General features: G+C 42.0%; 1 protein-coding gene across 1 annotated transcript in view; it reads left to right on the top strand.

Moving 5' to 3' along the window:
- Positions 1–20,291, top strand: part of LOC138492813 (tenascin-X-like) — a 759,772-nt gene that overhangs the window by 33,141 nt on the left and 706,340 nt on the right. The window contains exon 5 of the mRNA XM_069620166.1: positions 2,911–3,165. Within this exon, the coding sequence (XP_069476267.1) occupies positions 2,911–3,165 (255 nt within the window). The remainder of the gene's footprint in view (positions 1–2,910; positions 3,166–20,291) is intronic.

Below are 20,291 nucleotides of genomic sequence, written 5' to 3'. Positions count from 1 at the left end.
TAACCTGATCAATATTAGGTGGAAATGTGAGCTTCTGTCCCGGAAAGACGTCTCTTGAATTGCACTATTAGCGCAATGCTGACAATCGGAAAACACACTGCACAGTAAACTTTAGTATTCTTTTAAACAGCAGCTAGAGAAGAATGATATGTTTATATTCCGATATGAATACATTTGAGCATTCAGATATTGTTGATTATCTCCTAAATAGTAACAGTTTATAAAAAATACATTACAGGAAGACACACAGTACAGAAAAAACATTGCCTATCAAATATATTCTTAAAAAGTGTTGAGCACATGGCACAAATTGTTCAATGTCCAACCTGGCTTCAGTTTTTTAAATAGGGGACACTCTTTGTTAATCTTAGAAAAGTGCAGCAAATTTGCAAGCACCAACATGTATGGATTATACTCCAGTGTGAAGCATTCCAGAGCGCCCACATGTATAGATTTCAAGTATTAAACATTAGAGTGAAAGTGTGCCCAGTGTATTTTGTAGTCTATCATTCTGCAAAATGTATTTCAAATAATGGAAAATTAATAATACTTTAAATTCTTAGAGCAAGACAGTTGGAAAGGACCCTGTGGATGCCAGTGTCCAATCCTTTCTGATAGACGTATGTGAATGTTTTAAAAAGTGCTCCATGGGAGACGGTCTATCCTCAAGTCAGCCATTAATGGGTAAACTAATATACACAGAATTGTCTTAGAGACCAAATCGGACAAAACTCTTTTTAGAGACATAGGTTTCTAGAGACGTTTGGAACAATTGGGGGCTTGTCAATGTTCCTCATGTTTTTTTCTAGGCAAAGAAATATTATTGAAATAAAAGTAAACAGTGCAGGAAGTTATATAAGATTGCTGGAAAGGAACTGCATAATTAATGATGGATGGGGTAGTTAGCAAGATTCAAAAATAATTGTCAATATTATAAATCAAAGACGGGAGATTAAACACTATCATTAGAAATCTGAAGAGCTTAAAGTATAGCTACAGTAATATTTGTTTAATATACCAAAGTTTGATTCTTTGAGGGAAAATAAGTATAGTTAAAGTGGGTGTTTAGAGAGTTTATAGAACACATGCAGAATCAATCACTTGTTGGGCACACTCTGCACTGCAAGTAATATGTCTGACATTGAAACAGTCACTATAATTGATGTTTCTTATTTTTATAAACTAATTATTTCAAGGCAGATATCTACCACTGAAATTTCCAAAGGGCTGGGGCAGTCAGATACAAATTTAGTGTGAGGGCGATGTTGCATTTCATCCTGTTGAAGATGTGTCCTTAAAGTATGATACTGCCATGCATCCCTATGAGGTTGCTTATGACACAGTTTATTTACAAATATATGTTTAGTTTAGCCCTCTACCTGGGAAATATATCACAATCTCTGTGTTCTACGTGTTGTGTTTTAAGGACATACATTGTTGTTAGCTGAAAGCAAATAATTAATTTTGCTTTTAGTTTGAAAATAACTGAAACCAGCAAGCCATTATTCTTGAGAAATTACACTTTTCGTTCTTATGAAAAGAAACTGGCAGAAAAGACTGGAATTTTCAACTGACTGTTTACAGATACATTGATGGACCTGCAACTGACACCAACCTAAAATGAGTCTAAGATCTATACTTTTTAAACATTTAAGAAGTTGATTGTACTCTCAATTCACAGAACATTTCAGTGATTCAGGGTTTGAATAAATGTATTCACCATATTGACATTCCTTGAAGTAGAAACAATCTGAATCTCACTAAATAACCTTTTCTATGAAGAGAGGATTAAGTCTAACATTACCAAGATTCCGACCCACTCTTTTGAGAACGCTTTCTAGAATGAAACTGCTTCATTCATGAGATGTCTCGTACCATTTTCATTTTCTTTATGTCTGTGATTTACAATATGAACTTTTGTGTGATAATTAAAATGTTAACTTAGTAAATACCTTGTAAAAAAATGAGCATTCTTTATAAAAACACAAAGGTAAACTTGACAATTTTGTGGGGATAAACTATCTCCATTTTTAATACATATTTCTTGAAAAACGGAGTCCTCGAGACATCCAATACATTATTTAATGTTCCTCTTTATGTTTTCCATTGTACTAAACCCTTTTTGATATTGTGGTGTGAAATCAACAGATACATTTCAAATTTTGCTTATTACACTACTCTCGCTATTTGTAAACCCAATAATGCAATACTGCATTTCACAGTTGAGGCTTGCTGGGATTTTTTGAAAAAGCACATATCAATACATATTCCCCAAAGAGTGCAAGAAATATATAAATCCTAACTGGTTTGCATCCAGCTTGAAAAATGTACAAAGTACAACAATTCACAAAATATCCACTTTAATTGTTGAGATATTCTCGCTTCCTTAAAGATTATATATATACGTGAATACAAATGAAAAACATGTTTGTGACAATTGGCTATACATTTCATATTTTGCTTTAATGAACAGAGATTACCCACATAGACAGCAAACCCAGTACCTCTCCATTAAGAATTGTTTCAGTAACTGTCTTTTAAAATGTTGCTGGAAGTAATTTTTATTGGTATAATTTTAAGAATGATTTCCTATATCTGGCATGCAGACTGCTACATTCTCTAATAAATAAAAAGTAATCCTCCAATTATCTGTAACTGTGGACTTGTTAAGTTCCCTTGATGTGTTAGCTATCACTTTTTAAAGTGCACCTATTTTTCCTTGTCTATTACAAACTTTAAAAAAGTAAGTGGATAATGTATAAAGTGATCACTGTTGTTATAATGGCCTATTGGCCCATTAATTTTCTTTGTGTTTCTGGAGTATGGTAAGCTTTCTTGCACATGCAATGAACACTGCAGTTAATCATTAATAATGTTGTCATCATTAACTTGATTTCCCTCTCATTTCAGTGCCCAATGTGACCAACCATCTGATTGTCAGTGATGTCTCCATCGATTTTGTTTCTTTGAGCTGGCTCGCTCCTACTGGCAATAGAAGTTCTTATTTGATACAAGTGTTAGGGAACCCTAGCAGAAATGTGACAGTGTTCTCTGAAGTTGCATCCATAAATAACCTAATACCCGGAAATCTGTACACGTTTTTAGTGTCTGCTGTAGCTGGAGATGGTTCGTCAGGAAATTACACTTCAATATCAAAGTGGACAGGTCAGTTTTGATATTGAAAGATAATGATACCTATATAAATATTGCATTACTTTGCACTTGAGTTGGCTATGTATAGTCTGACAAAATTAGTTGTTTCATAACCTGCTTGATTAGGAAGATGAGGGGAGTAGAAATACAGTCTACAAAGCTGCCAATCATGCTTTTGAAAACCCTCCATTTGCACTGTCCTAACTGCCTGATTCATGGAATTATTTGCGCCGAAAACGAGGATTTGTGCGCCATTCTGCCTGCAAATCCCCATTTGCAAACAGGGACTTGCCGGCAGAATGGCGCCCAAATCCCCGTTTTCGGCGCAAATAATTCCATGAATCAGGCAGTAAATGTCTTAACTTGATCAATATTAGGTGGAAATGTGAGCTTCTGTCCCGGAAAGACGTCTCCTGAATTGCACTATTAGCGCAATGCTGACAATCGGAAAACACACACTGCACATTAAACTTTAGTATTCTTTTAAACAGCAGCTAGAGAAGAAAGATATGTTTATATTCCGATATGAATACAGTTGAACATTCAGATATTGTTGATTATCTCCTAAATTGTAACTGTTTATAAAAAATACATTACCGGAAGACATACAGTACAGAAAAAACATTGCCTATCAAATATATTCTTAAAAAGTGTTGAGCACATGGCACAAATTGTGCAATTTCCAACCTGGCTTCAGTTTTTTAAATAGGGGACACTCTTTGTTAATCTTAGAAAAGTGCAGCAAATTTGCAAGCACCAACATGTATGGATGATACTCCAGTGAGAAGCATTCCAGAGTGACCACATGTATAGGTTTCAAGTATTAAACATTAGAGTGAAAGTGTGCCCAGTGTATTTTGTAGTCTATCATTCTACAAAATGCATATCAGATAATGGAAAATGAAGAATAATTTAAATTCTTAGAGCTAGACAGTTGGAAAGGACCCTGTGGATGCCAGTGTCCAATCCTTTCTGATAGGCGTATGTGAATGTTTTAAAAAGTGTTACATGGGAGACGGTCTATCCTAAAGTCTGACATTAATGGTTAAGCTAATATACACAGAATTGTCTTAGAGACCAAATCGGACAAAACTCTTTTTAGAGAAAGAGGTTTCTAGAGACGTTTGGAACAATTGGGGGCTTGTCAGTCTTCATCATGTTTTTTCATAGGTAAAGAAATATTATTGAAATAAAAGTAAACAGTGCAGGAAGTTATATAAGGTTGCTGGAAAGGAACTGCATAATTAATGATGGATGAGGGTAGTTAGCAAGATTCAATAGAAATTGACAATATTATAAATCAAAGATGGGAGATTAAACACTATAAGTTGAAATCTGAAGAGCTTAAAGTATAGCTACAGTAATATTTGTTAATATACCAAAGTTTGATTCTCTGAGGGAAGAACTCAGCTTTTGTTACTTCGGATATTGATTAAAATAGGTATAGTTAAAGTGGGTGTTTAGAGAGTTTATATAACACATGCAGAATCAATCACTTGTTGGGCACACTCTGCGCTGCAAGTAATATGTCTGACATTGAAACAGTCACTATAATTGAGGTTTCTGATTTTTATAAACTAATGATTTCAAGGCAGATATCTACCACTGAAATTTCCAAAGGGCTGCGGCAGTCAGATACAAATTTAGTGTGAGGGCGATGCTGCATTTCATCCTATTGAAGATGTGTCCTTAAAGTATGATACTGCCATGCATCCCTATGAGGTTGCTTATGACACAGTTTATTTACAAATATATGTTTAGTTTAGCCCTCTACCTGGGAAATATATCACAATCTCTGTGTTCTACGTGTTGTGTTTTAAGGACATACATTGTTGTTAGCTGAAAGCAAATAATTTATTTTGCTTTTAGTTTGAAAATAACTAAAACCAGCAAGCCATTATTCTTGAGAAATTACACTTTTCCTTCTTATGAAATGAAACTGGCAGAAAAGACTGGAATTTTCAACTCACTGTTTACAGATACATTGATGGACCTGCAACTGACACCAACTTAAAATGAGTCTAAGATCTATACTTTTTAAACATTTAAGAAGTTGATTGTATTCTAATACACAGGACATTTCAGTAATTAAGGGTTTGAATAAATGTATTGACCATGTTGACATTTCTTGAAGTAGAAACAATCCGAATCTCACTGAATAACCTTTTTTTATTAAGAGAGGATTAAAGTCTAACATTACCAAGATTCCGACCCACTCTTATGAGAACACTTTCTAGAATGAAACTTCTTCACTCATGAGATGTCTCTTACCATTTTCATTTTATTTATGTGTGTCTGGGATTTACAATATGAACTTTTGTGTGATAATTAAAACGTTAACTTAGTACATACCTTGTAAAAAATGAGCATTCTTTATAAAAACACAAAGGTAAACTTGACAATTTTGTGGGGTTAAGCTATCTCATTTTTATTACATCTTTATTGAAAAACTGAGTCCTCGAGACATCCAATACATTATTTAATTTTCCTCTTTATTTTCTCCATTGTACTAACCCCTTTTTGATATTGTGGTGTGAAATCAACAGATACATTTCAAATATTGCTTATTACACTACTCTCGCTGTTTGCAAACCCAATAATGCAATGCTGCATTTCACAGTTGAGGCTTGCAGGGATTGTTTGAAAGTGAACATATCAATACAAAGCCCCAAAAAGTGCAAGAAATATATACATCCTAAATGGTTTGCATCCAGCTTGAAAATTGTACAAAGTACATACAATTCACAAAATCTACACCTTAATGGTTGAGATATTCTCGCTTCCATAAAGATTATGTATATACGTGAATACAAATTAAAAACATGTTTGTGACAATTGGCTATACATTTCGTATTTTGTTTTAGTGAGCAGAGATTACCTACGTAGATAGCACACATAGTACCTCTTCATTAAGAATGTTTTCAGTACCTGTCTCTTAAAATGTTGCTAGAAGTAATTTTCATTGGTATAATCTTAAGAATGATTTCCTGTCACGCTCACCTTAGCTCTGCGGGAGTACCTGGATCCTCAGTGCTGAGTCTATTCTTGGGCCTCCTCCTTTGGGATGACTGTCTGAAGTAGAATTAAGACAAGAGCACAGGGCAACTCTTCAGTGACCTCCCGTTGAGTGTATGCTCATCTTAGGTAAATAGTTGGTGAGCTCTCCATCCTGCTATCTCTTTTAAGCAGGGGTGCAATAGTCCAGCAGTTTCTTCACTGATGGTACTGCGGAGTGGGTTTGCTTCATCAAAGTCCAAATCCCCTGCTTGTACCCCAACAGGGGGTATCGTCCTTAAGTTGTTTTCCTTTGCTGTTTTCTTTTAAAAACTTTATTTATTGTTGCACAAGGTAAGCACATACATACTCATGCAATAACATTACATACAGTGAGTTGCACACATGTCATTGTACTTCATTTTCAGCATTTTCAGTTTCTGTTTTGTCTGCTAAATATTGCTTATATCTGGCCCATATATTCCTGGGTTTAGAGGAGGGCAGCACTGAGTCTATATATAATTCTTCTGTGTTGTTAGTCCATAGCATATCGCTATCCCAATCTGCCTTCGTTGGCGGGTTTACATTTTTCCACTTCATAAGTATCGCTCTTTTTGCCATCAATAAGCTAAGGTTTAACAGTTTTCGCCATTTTGCCTATCACGCCCAGCAAACACAACCGTGGCGTCCATTCTACAGGTTGATCTGCCATTTCATCTATCGTTGCACTCACCTCTGTCCAATACCCATTCAACTTTGTGCTTGCCCAGAGCATATGGTATATATTTGCATGCTCGGCTTTACACCTCGGACATGCACCCGATAAGGCGGGGTAAATTAGTTTGAGCCTTGCAGGGGTATAGTGGGTCCGATGCACTATTTTATAGTGTATTAGCCTGTACCTGGCATTGCAAGATATTTGTTTGGTGAGTTCACAGACCTTGCTCCACTCGTGATGCTCGATTTGCTGTCCCAGATCATGTTCCCATTTGCTCCTGGACGGGTGATTAGTGACTGGGCGTGTTTGCATTATAACTTTGTACAGTGCTGAAGCTGTGATTTTCTGTGCCCCCCCTGTAAACATATAGCCTAGTCCCATATTAATCTCCGGTTCATTAGGGAAAGTGGGGTGTATCCTCTGCACTGCCGCTTTTACCCTCATATAGTGTATTTTATGAAGTAACTTGCTTGGCCTGATAAGATAACCTATAGTCTTAGGTTTCCTGTCCTTCTTGTCCGTACCTTATCAGTGTCCTTCCTTCTTTCTCTCTCTCCATTGTGCTTGAGCTTTCTATTCAGTTTGATAGATGCTGTAAATGGCTTATTATATACTGTTAATGGCTGTCCTTCGCCTTACGCGTGCGTTTATTCCCTGATCCGAAGTGCCGACAAAGGAGGGCACCTCGAGTGCACCGACCGGGAGACTGATGTTGCTGGAGTTGGCGCGCTTCAGGGGCCGAGAAGGGTCGGCGGCCGGGATGTGCACTGAAATGCTGCGGGAGCCGAATGAAAAAAAGTCGGCGGCTCGTGTGCACGCTGAGATGCTGCGGGGGCCAAATGGAGGAGTGGCCAGTGAGGGCTCAGGAAGGTCTGGAGGAGTTGAGGAAGCCACCAGAGCCAGGAACAGGTAAGTAGGGGTTCTGAAGATGTCGGGGGACTGAGCGGGAGTGAGTTGAGCTGTGTGAAGTCCGGAATCCACAGGAGTTGCTCTGGAACTTTGGTGAGCATGCTGTGCCATAGGGCAAAATAACGCTAAGCGTGGAGCTCTGACTGGGTGTGGCTTATATAGTCAGCCACACCCAACAACTAAACTGCTCCCGTTTCTTCCTTTGGACAATTGTTCCTCCATGTTGGTGTACAGTTCTGTGAGGAAATAAGCAGCTGGTGCCAAGCATGCCATGCCCTGGACCAGCTGGACTGTTTCTTGGATCTCAATTTAAGAATACAACGTGAATCCCTATGAGCCCTATGAAAGAATGCAGGAGCACTTAGAGGTGATTGGGTTGGAATAAAAGAGGCGGGCACTCCGGAGATTGAGGTTGTGACAGTACTCCCCCCTCAAAACCCCCCCTAAAATGGAACCCCCAGGTCTAGGTTTAGTTGGATGTACCTGATGGAATCACTTTACTAGCCGAGGGGTGTGGGCGTGTTCTATGCGGTCACAGGGTGCGTTTTATGGGACATACCCTTTCCATTCAACTAGGTAATACAACTTGGACTTAACAAGTTTTGAGTCTAGTATGTTCTTAACCTCATATACTAGTTCTCCATCCACGAATGTAGGTAGCGCAGGCGCTTGCAAGCGGATACCGGGGAGAACTGGTTTCAGGAGTGACATATGAAATACTGGGTGGATTCGCATATTTTTTGGTAGAGCTAACTTTACTGCTACTGGATTGATGATTGATTCTATGGTGTATGGGCCTATATATCTCGGGCATAATGTTCGAGTTGATGGTTGTGTGCAAATTCTTTACTGCTGGCATTTCCAGCACCAGGAGGTTCGTGGATGTCGTCCATAAAAGATGTGAAATGGGCTTTGTCCAGTAGTGGAATGCTGCGAGTTGTTGTAGGCATATTCTGTGATCCAGAGAGCGTCCTTCCAGGTTTTTTCTGATTGGTGGAGTAAACATCTGAGGTATTGCTCAAGCGTCTGGTTGGTTTGTTCCATTTGGCCATCGGTTTGAGGATGGTGGCTGGTAGATAGGCGTACCTTCACTTGGGCTACTTCACAGCTCTTTCGCCAGAATTTGGAGATAAATTGACTACCTCGATCGGACACTAGGATTGAAGGGAAACCATGTAGCCTGACTATTTGCTCTAAGAAAACCTTCGCTAAGGTGAGCGCTGTTGGTAAACCCTTCAGGGGAACAAAATGGGCCATCTTTGAGAACAGATCTACAACAACTAGTATCGTATTATACCCGTTACAGGAAGGCAGATCTGTTATAAAATCGAGGGATAGTGTGTGCCATGATATCGGTGGAACAGCCAGGGGTCATAGGAGACCTTCTGGTTTCTGTTTTTGAGATTTGTTCTGTGCACATGTGCCACACGAGAGCACAAATTGGGTAATGTCTTTTTGCAAGCTGGGCCACCAGTAACTTCTTTGGACTTTGGCCAAGGTTTTTGCTACCACAGGATGCCCTTCCACTAAGGTATCGTGATAGGAGGCAATGACTTTTTCCTGTTGGTTTTCAGTTGGGAGATATAGTCAGTCCTGGAAATATGGCAGACCATTATTTCAGGTTTGTTGACTGCTCTTAGTGACCCATGTCTGGACCTCTTCTTTGTTCATATGATGAAGTACGTCAGACTTCAGTTCATCAAAAGGATCAATGGTTACGACACCTAGGAGTCTGTCTTCTGGTATTATGGCAATAGGTTCAGTTTTCTCGTAAACCTTGTCTACGATTCCTAGTCGTGACAATGCGTCGGCCTTGCCGTTGCATACCCCCGGGCGATATGTAACGACGTAATCATACTCTGCAAAGAATAGTGCCCATCGAAGCTTATGTGACGATTGTGCTTTTGCTGTCTTTAGGTACTGAAGATTGCGATGGTCTGTGATGACAGTGACCGTGTGTCAGGCCCCTAAAAGATAATGTCTCTATTCTTTGAAGGCAGTTTTTATGGCAAGGAGCTCCTTATCGGTAATTGCATAGTCTTTTTCTGCTGGAGAAAATTTCTTCAACCAGAATGTGACCGGGTGTAATTGGCCTGTGTCTGGGTCTCTTTGTGAGAGGACTGCTCCCATGGCTGTACTGGATGCATCAGTTTCCACTATATAAGGAAGGTCGGATTTCAGGTGGCGCAAAACCGGAGCTGAAGTGAATCTAGATTTCAGAGCCTGGAAGGCGATTTCCGCCTCTTCGGGCCAATTGAATCATTTATTTTTTCGTAGCAAGGATGTGATCGGGTGGACAACCTGGGAGAAGCTGGGTATGAAGCGGCGATAGAAATTCGCAAAGCCTAGGAAGCTCTGGATTCCTTTGATGGAGGTGGGGGTTGGCCAGTTCAGGATTGCGTCCACCTTCCTGTTGTCCATTCTGATTCCCTGAGGCAATAGAACAAATCCCAAGAACTCTACTTCTGACACATGAAAGGAACACTTTTCCAGTTTGGCGTAGAGTCGATGATGCCTTAGCCTGTCCAAGACGGCCCGCACATGGTTGATGTGTTCCTGTTCGTTAGCTGAATACACCAGGATATCGTCCATGTATACGATGGCACAGACGTCGAGTAGGTCCCTTAACACATCGTTCATAAAATTCTGAAAGACAGCCGGGGCCTTGCATAACCCAAATGGCATCACCTGGTACTCATAAAGCCTGTACTTTGTTCGGAAAGCTGTTTTCCACTCATCTCCACTTTTAATTCGTACCAGGTGGTATGCCCCAGTAGGTCACATTTGGTATAAATTTGTGCATCTTTCACCTGGTCTAGTAGCTCCGGAATGAGTGACAGAGGGTAACGGTTCTTAATCGTTATCTGGTTTAGTAACTGGTAATCAATACAGGCCCTGAGGTCCCCCTCTTTCTTGGGGACGAAGAAGAGAGGAGAGGCTGCTGGGGATTTCGAGGGTCAGATAAACCTGTTTACCAAATAATGCTCCAAGTATGCCTTCAGGTGGGTGTTCTCCTGGTCGGTTAGCACATATATGCGGCTGCATGAAATCTGGGCATCGGGAGTGAGGTCTATCTGGCAGTATTTATGCCCGATGTGGTGGCAACATGTTCGGCTGTTCCTTCTGAAATACATCCTGGAAATCCGCATATGCCTGGGGTAAAGCACTTAAGCCGAGTACCTTATTGTTCCTTGAAATGGCTTGTTTCTGTGGCTCCTGGGTATCGATGCTCTTGCAACAAGAATGGATGCCCTCCTCGGAGAAGGTCAACACTCTCAAATGCCAATCAATAAGCGGGTTATGAGCCTCTAACCATTGGATTCCCAAGATCAGCCGAAACTGGGGAGCACTTATCAGGTCAAAGGCAATGTCTTTTCTATGAACATTCTGGCAAAGGAGTGTTACGGTTTCAGTGCAATGTGTTACTGGTCCAGAGGACAACTGTGTGCCATCGACCCCCGTAACATTCTCAGACCTTGCTTTTGAGTGTGAGAGGAGACCAATTTGCCCCGTCAGGCCCTGATCAATGTAATTGCTGACCGCCCCACTATCTATGTACGCCTCGAGTGGATGCATCCGAGAGGATTGTTGCTGACTGATCAGGATCACTGAGACGACGGAGTGAGAGGCCTGTTGTCTTGAAAAGGGGTGTTTCTTCCCAGGGACCAGCCCTTGAGAGCATAAATTACCCAATTCAGCCCAAATTACAGGCCCGCTCGTGCCAAACTCATGCTAGTGAAATGACACCGTCAGTATAAATGTAGCATTTATTAGACAAAAAGCATAATATAAAACAATAGTAAATTTAGCAGCAATGTGGTATTCAAGTTAAAGAAGAGTAAAAAACTCATTAGAGAAATCACAAAACATAGAGAAACACAAAACTTAGAGAAACACAGTCTTCTGCCCCTTGAGATGGTATCATTAATCAGCGCTGGAGACCTTGGTCATCTTAAGCTAACTGTTGCCAGCCCCGCTCAGATGACAGCGCTGCAGGGTGCCGCACAGAGCGTCAGGTTCCGGGCACTCGCTTTTGCTTGAACCAAGTCTGTGGATCCATCTCCCGCCCAGTTCTGGGTGTGCGCACCTTTTGTGCTCTCGTGCCGTCAATCAACATGACGCACAGTTCAAGAACCTTCGTCGTGCAAAAAATAGGTTTGCCCATGGAAAAACCCAACTCAGTAAATTTCCAATGTGCTCCTACCCATCCCTTGGAGCCCTCTCCGCGAAAGCATTGGAACGTCTTATCAGCGTTTGGGCAAGGCTGTACCAGGCCTTCTCAGGGAAAGAGGATTTGTTTACAAAGCCATGCAGAGCTACAGTTGCAAAGGCAGAATATTCTAGGAGAAGCTGGAATCAATTAACCCCTAGTGAGCAAGCTCTACCAGGTCTGCACAAGGCATAGTGTAACCTTCCACCCCTACTAGGCCTGCGTATTCCTTGTAGCTCACTAATGCGTAATGGAGGCGCTACCACATTACTTTCAGCATTTAGCACATACTTTGAATAAACTATTGGTTTTTGCTCTTAATGCAGCCGTTTAAGGCCCTAATATGGCAATATGGCACTTTGTATCTCATGACATTCCACCCGTTTTCAAAGTGTGGGCGACAATGCTGGCTAATATCTATTATTTTGTATGTAGTTCAGTGATAAATGAGGTAGTTAAAAACCTTGGGGCTTTGCAAGAGGTTCAAGCAAGCTATCTTCTAGTGGTTAGTCAGTGTGGCATGCAAGGTTAATAAAAACCCTATCTAAACAAAAATGTACACAAAGTGAGTAGTGACATTTACCCTATCCAAAACCTGGCCTACACAAAAATACCAAAGAATTATCATATAACTGATTGTCAGTTAAAAAGCAGCATGCAGTTAAAATATCAAGGCAATATGGTGTAGTCTAATCTACAATGCACTATTGAATTTGTGTATGGTTACCAACTCTAACCCTGGCATCCTTCCACTCTAAGGGCCTACCCTCCCCCCTGATCCCAGGACATTCAAACGTGACTATGGGCTGTGTGATTAGACACTTTCCCCATGCATGATTAACCCAACCAAAACCATCTAATTTCATGAGCAAGATTAACCCATGGGCACCAGGTTTCTAACAAAAAAACTGTTGTACTCATTTGCATCAAAACTCAATATTGCACTAGCAACACTAAAAAACTAAAATGGATCACTCTAAATGTCTACAATAAAATGTAGCTCTTTGCATCAATGTGCTGGAGACAGCCGTCCCCATAGAAACATGAAACTGGTTGGTTTAACAAAAACCGTGTCATAAAATGTGTCACAAAGAGTGTATCAAGTCAGTCATGGTTTCATTTACACGCCCGAAGGCTGTAAAAATATCCTCGTGTCTCAAATGCTATAATTTCTAATTAGAGCTCACACACTTGGCAGCATTTCTTTAAAGCAAAACCCTTAAACACACAGATAACTTCTGTGCGCACTCATTTTATCTCACAATATATCACGCTCCTGCTTGCATAATCCTGCTGCCCCCACAATTCATAAACACTCTCTCGGCTACGTGCAACGTAGCAATTTTTCTCAAAAAAACTCTGGTTAAAGCAATGCAGTTGGAAGAATAAAACATTTAGTTTTTCGCAGATTCATCTCAAATGTTGTGGTGCATGATGTCACAGTCCACAACCCATTATGGTTGCTTTGTCCACAGTCCTTTAGACAAGAACAGCAAAACATATCAACCAGGTTATTACAACCATCAACTGAATCATTTGAGAATGTGCAGCATCAAGTGTCTGATAATATGCCAAGTCTGCACCATGACAGTTCAGCAAAAGTTATTACTCTGTTGGGCACTTCTCGCAGGTTGTAGCACAAATGTTAGTTGCATTGAGTGCGGTGCAGGAAGTGTTCAGCGTTCACCAGGCACCCCTCAGTGACCCGTTTCTCTGAGAATGCATCTGCTTGACTGATCAGTAGTACCCGAAAATTGCACACGTCTACCCCAATAATGGCACGCTACTGTCTTGGTTTTTTGCTTAGGCAAGATACAAACAGAAATGTTAGGATTTCATCAAAAGTACAATATCAGTGTTATCCACCCCTTCCCTTAACATTTCCCCCATCTTCAGAAGTCTCATCAGGTAACTACACACATTATCATTTGTCACCCTTATGCGTGTTACTGGGGGCTTATTTGCTTTCAAACATACAGGGTGTAACTGCCTAATCACAAACTCATTTGTGCAATGTGAACATAGTTGGTCAATGGTACCTCAGACTGATCTGTGATTTTACAAAAGCAATATAATAAGTTCCCAGATCGCACTTCTCAATAGATCAATGCTTTTCTTTGTCATCAAATCGATCACGAATGCCAGGCGCCAACCGCCAACTTGCTACCAGTGTCTCATGATCTTGGTTTCGGTTGCCCTGCTGGCATCACTCCATATTTAAAGGTAAAGTCTTTTAGTCCAATACCGCCTGCAGTTGCACAAGCAGCCTCATTTATTTTTTCCAGTTCTCCATACAGCCAGTGTCTTTAAAGCTTCTGGTTTTCCACTTTTCAGTTTCCCAAAGGGTGTCTGCTAATTTCTTGGGCCAACCCCTAAGAGCGATAGTCTGAGTCAGTTCCTTTATTTGCTTCAACACATCATTCATTCTTGCACTAAGACGCGAAGCTTCTGGATCATGGCTAATGCGCAGTGTTCATGTTATACTGTAAAGCCCAGTTCTGCATGTTGTCTCTTGCAAAACGGCTACCTTTGTCAGTTTGCTTCCATCTGAAATGTCATAATGTCTTTGTCAGTTACTCTAGCCCTGGCAATGTAGCTTGTATTTTGCTGGCTGTGCATTTTCACTTCTCAAAGCGCCTAGAGGTTTCTTCTCCAGTGCACAGCGCTTTACTTCACTTCACATCACATGGGGAACTGGGATGCAGCTGGCACAGCAAAGTCTGTTGAAATGGGCAGCTGTCTTTTCTTAGCCCATTCACAGGTGCACAGTTTTCCAAAATGTTCAAATGCGCTATGCGCCCCGCCTGCCATTTGTATTGCATACCAGTGTCAGAAAGCATGCGTGCATCGGCCTGCACCAGGTATATTGTGCTCTTTTTCATCTACCCACTCACGGCAATTATTGCCTTCAGTTCACTTTCAGCATTCCGGCACCCCAACTCTTTCTTTGCTCACACTGACAGTCGAGGGGAATGGAATGCACACAGCTGCCCATTGTTTATCTTGCCTGTGCATGGCAGCGCCGTGCACAAATGAAGCCTGTTTCTGCACTCTGGCGTGACTATAAATGGAGCACTTGTTTCAGACAGTTCATCCAGATTTACTGCTTACAGTTCTGCTCCAGCAACTCAGAAAAGCTCCCATATCTGCCAGCTTCTGTGTGCTGTTGAAAACACCATTTTACTGGACAGGAGCGGCATTCTTTGCTTTTCTCACTTCTTCCTCCCATAGCCATTTTCACGCACCCAGCCCATGATAGGAATGTCTGCAATTTGCGTTCAAGCCACAAGCTCCGCACACGAACTTTCATGTTTGTCATTAAATTCAACTCAATGTAATTCTGCCAAGCGTCTTTCAGCCTGTTTAAAAGCAGGCTGCTGATCAATGTCCCATTCAAAAGCATATATTTTTTTTCCTCGTAACCTTGTAGTTTGGCTTCACACGCTCACTCCAATGCAGAGTGCGATCTATCAGAAGAACCCTCAACCCACTGAAGCTTTGTGCTTCCTTCTTACGCACAGATTTTATTTTTTAATCTGTGGTACCATTGCCAAACCAAAACAAATCATTGCGCTTAAAAATGTCACTTTTAGTGCAGCTCCCTGCACGATTTCTGCATGAATAACCCACACTCTGTTCGGCTTGTGGGCTGTTAATTTGTCAAAAACCTTTTCACCATGTATATGTGTGAAACATACATCCCTTAATAGCAACATTTCTTTGTTTTTAGCAGCAAATCCATGACATTCCAATACTCTAGGGGTAATTTAGAACATCTAAATTGTCTTTCCCCCCAAACCATTGAAAACTGATTCTGCAATTCCAAATCAAGGCAACCATTTTCAAATTCCATACACTCACTTTTTTTTTGTGAGTCTTTCATCCATTGTAAACACAACACAGCTAAAATGCAATGTAGCCAATTTTAGTGTGTCCCATTAAACAGAAGGCATCACCAGAACATGGAATTTACATTTGCCAAAAACAAACCTCTTTAGACTCTCAACACAGATGTTACTCTTTTTGCTAACCTCGACTCATTCCCACGTTATCTTCAGGAATGTCCACATTCAAAAGCATGCATTTAAAAAGGCGAACCTTCACCTCCTTCCATTACAGCCCCCAACTCGCTAGCACACTGGGGCTGTGTTGCAATGTTTAAATCACTATTCACAATTTGCATGTCAAATATTCGCAACTTTTTTCTGCCCTCATGCCAAAATAGAGCAAGAACTCCGTCTCACTTTGCAATCCAAATTACAACTTTTTCAAGGGAAACCGCATGAAAAATTATTTCCGAATTGAACATAAATCTTTCTTCACCATTCATCAGAGCGCTTTGAACATAGCCATTTCCCGCTTTGCTCATTGCCTTCTGCTCCCTGGCATCATTCCCAAGCAGTAAGTCAACCACACCTGATTTACTGAAGGGGAAAATCCTAACCACACAAGCTATCGATTGCGGCAGATCGACACATAAGTGATGTCATGTTGTTGTCTCAGAGCTGCAGTGAGACGACCAAGGAAATGTGACAGCCTACTCTTCAATCTGTACTGTGTTCTCTCACACACTTGTCATTTCCCCAGCAAGGCACGGCTCTGCACGATCCCACCAAAGCTTGCCACCAAATGTCTTAAAAAGGGGTGTTTCTTCCCAGGGACCAGCCCTTGAGAGCATAAATTACCCAATTCAGCCCAAATTACAGGTCCGCTCGTGCCAAGCAGTGAACTCATGCTAGTAAAATGACACCGTCAGTATAAATGTAGCATTTATTAGACAAAAAGCATAATATAAAATAATAGTAAATTTAGCAGCGATGTGGTATTCAAGTTAAAGTAGAGTACAAAACTCATTAGAAAAATCACAAAACTTAGAGAAACACAAAACTTAGAGAAACACAGTCTTACGCCCCTTGAGATGGTATCATTAATCAGCGCTGGAGACCCTGGTCATCTTAAGCTAACTGTTGCCAGCCCCGCTCAGATGACAGCGCAGCAGGGTGGCACACAGAGCATCAGGTTCTGGGCACTCGCTCTTGCTTGAACCAAGTCCGCGGATCGATCTCCCGCCCAGTTCTGGGTGCGCGCAACTTTTGTGCTCTCGTGCCGTCAATCAACATGACGCACAGTTCCAGAACCTTTGTCGTGCAAAAAATAGGTTTGCCCATGGAAAAACCCAACTCAGTAAATTTCCAATGTGCTCCTACCCCTCCCTTGGAGCCCTCTCCGTGAAAGCATTGGAATGTCTTATCAGCGTGTGGGCAAGGCCGTACCAGGCCTTCTCAGGGAAAGAGGATTTGTTTACAAAGCCATGCAGAGCTACAGTTGCAAAGGCAGAATATTTTGGGAGAAGCTGGAATCAATTAACCCCTAGTGAGCAAGCTCTACCAGGTCTTCACTCATAGCTTAGTGTCCATAGCACTTCAAAGATTGGCTATCTAAGCGCTATATAGGTGCTATAATGCTCCAAACACTCCAATACCAGTCTCTATTAGCTACTGAACTGGGGCCTCCGCCCTGCCTGTCTATGCACAAGTCATAATGTAACCTTCCACCACTACTAGGCCTGCATATTCCTTGTAGCTCACTAATGCGTAATGGAGGCGCTACCCCATTACTTTCAGCATTTAGCACATACTTTGAATAAACTATTGGTTTTCGCTCTTAATGCAGCCATATAAGGCCCTAATATGGAAATATGGCACTTTGTATCTCATGACACATGTGAATTCTTCTCCCTGCTCGACAAACGGACCTGTACGTTTGCCGGGCGTTGGAGTTTTCCAAGTCAGGCTTGGGGTCTTCTCTATCCAGTGCTCCTAAACCTCCTCTTGGTGGCTTCACTCGGCATTCACGCAGAAAATGTCCGGCTTTACCACAATACAAACACAACTGCTGTTGTCGTCTCTTTTCCCAATCAGCTTTAGTAAGTGGGCTCTGTATCCCGCCGATCTGCATGGGTTCTGTTTGGCTTTCTGACTGGCAAGACTGTGTTTCCCTCGTGTGTACAAACATTGCTCTACCCTCGGAGCGTGCTTGGTCGGTTTTCCGATCCTGTAGTCTATGATCCAGCCGTACCACGAGGTCGATAAACTCTGCACAATCGTCGGGTGGATTCACCACTTGGGCCAAAACGTCTTTTAATACCCCTCTTAGCCCTCGATGGAAGAGAGTGGTTCTTTTTTCCTCAGGCCAGTTGGTCTCTGCCACTAACCTGTTAAATGTGGCTATGTATGTTAACAAGTCTTGGTTCCCTTGCCGCAACTATAGGAGTTCATTGTCTAAGGTTTGACCCCTGGTTTGTCGGGCAAACAGTTTCTCTAACTCTCACTGAAAACCTGCGAAATTTCATAACAATGGGTCATCCCGATTCACCAGAGGAATGGACCAATCTGCCGTGCTCCCTCCCCAAGTAGGACAAAACAAACGCGACTCTGGACTGTTCATTGGGAAAGGCCCCAAGTCTGCACAGGAAATGCAGACAAGACTGATTCATGAAAACAAATTTATTAGGGTCCCAGGAAAAACGCTCGGGAGGAGCCAATGGTACCGCACCTGGAAGGACTACTTGCACTGGGGATGCTTGGGGTGTGACTGTAGGCCGACTACCAGGTAATGGGAACTGCCCTACTTGATGCTGTAGCACTTGATGTGCCAATTCCTCAGTTCGGTCTCTGTTCACTACGATTTCTCTCTGCAAGTCATTGGTTTCCTGCCGAGCGGCATGAACCTCAGCCCGCAATTCTCCTAACGGCTGTGCTATCTGATCGGTATCGGAGGTCTCCATGGTACTCAGGCAGAGTTTTCAAAGCTGGCTTAGGGTCCTGTGACACTCACCTTAGCTCTGCGGGAGTACCTGGATCCTCAATGCTGAGTCTATTCTTGGGCCTCCTCCCTTCGGATGACTGTGTTTGATGTAAAATTAAGACAAGAGCACAGGGCAACTGTTAGTATTTTAAGGTCTGCAAACTGCCCCTTCCAACCCTCCCTTCAGTAACCTCCTGTTGAGTGTATGCTCACCTTAGGTAAATAGTTGGTGAGCTCTCCATCCTGCTCTCTCTTTTAAGCAGGGGCGCAATAGTCCAGCAGTTTCTTCACTGATGGGACTGCGTAGTGGGGTTGCTTCATCAAAGTCCAAATCCGTTCTTTGCACCCCAACAGAGGGTATTGTCCTTAAGTTGTTTTCCTTTGCTGGTTTTGAAGTGACTTGCTTGGCCTGATAAGATAACCTATAGTCTTAGGTTTCCTGTCCTTCTTGTCTGTACCATATCAGTGTCTTTCCTTCTTTCTCTCTCTCCGTTGTGCTTGAGCTTTCTATTCAGTTTGATAGATGCTGTTAATGGCTCATTATATACTGTAAATGGCCTTACTTCGCCTTACGCGTGCGTTTGTTCCCTGATCCGAAGTGCCGGCAAAGGAGGGCACCTCGAGTGCACCGACCGGGAGACTGATGTTGCTGGAGTTGGTGCGCTGCAGGGGCCGAGAAGAGTCGGCGGCCGGGATGCGCACTGAAATGCTGCGGGAGCCGAATGAAAAAATGTTGGTGGCTCGTGTGCACTCTGAGATGCTGCGGGGGCCAAATGGAGGAGCGGCCCCCGAGTGCTCAGGGAGGTCTGGAGGAGTTGAGGAAGCCGCCCGAGCCAGGAAGAGGTAAGTAGGGGTTCTGAAGATGTCGGGGGACTGAGCGGGAGCTAGTTGAACTGCGTGAAGTCCGGAAACCTCAGGAGTTTCTCTGGAATTTCGGTGAGCGTGCTGTGCCTTAGGGCAAAATAACGCTAAGCGTGGAGCTCTGTCTGGGTGTGGCTTATATAGTCAGCCACACCCAAAAACTAGACTGCTCCCGTTTCTTCCTTTGGACAAATGTTCCTCCATGTTGGTGTACAGTTCTGTGAGGAAATAAGCAGCTGGTGCCAAGCATGCCATGCCCTGGACCAGCTGGATTGTTTCTTGGATCTCAATTTAAGAATACAACGTGAATCCCTATGAGCCCTATGAAAGAATGCAGGAGCACTTATATGTGATTGGTTTGAAATAACAGAGGTGGGCACTCCGGAGATTGAGGTTGTGACATTTCCTATATCTGGGATGCAGACTGCTCCATTCTCTAATAAACAGGAAGTAATCCTCCAATTATCTGTCACTGTGGACTTGTTAAGTAAACTTGATTTGTTAGCTATCTCTAATTAACTGCACCTATTGTTCCATGACTATTACAAACTTTACATAAGTAAGTGGATAATGTATATAGTGATCACTGTGGCTATAATGGCCTCTTGGCCCAATAATTTTCTTTGTGTTTCTGAAGTA

This window comes from Ambystoma mexicanum, chromosome 10 (assembly GCF_040938575.1).
Source record: "Ambystoma mexicanum isolate Mex_15411 chromosome 10, UKY_AmexF1_1, whole genome shotgun sequence".
In the NCBI taxonomy this organism is placed as follows: domain Eukaryota; kingdom Metazoa; phylum Chordata; class Amphibia; order Caudata; family Ambystomatidae; genus Ambystoma; species Ambystoma mexicanum.
The sequence above is the reverse complement of the archived record's forward strand: the minus strand, read 5'-3'. Positions and strand labels throughout refer to the sequence as shown.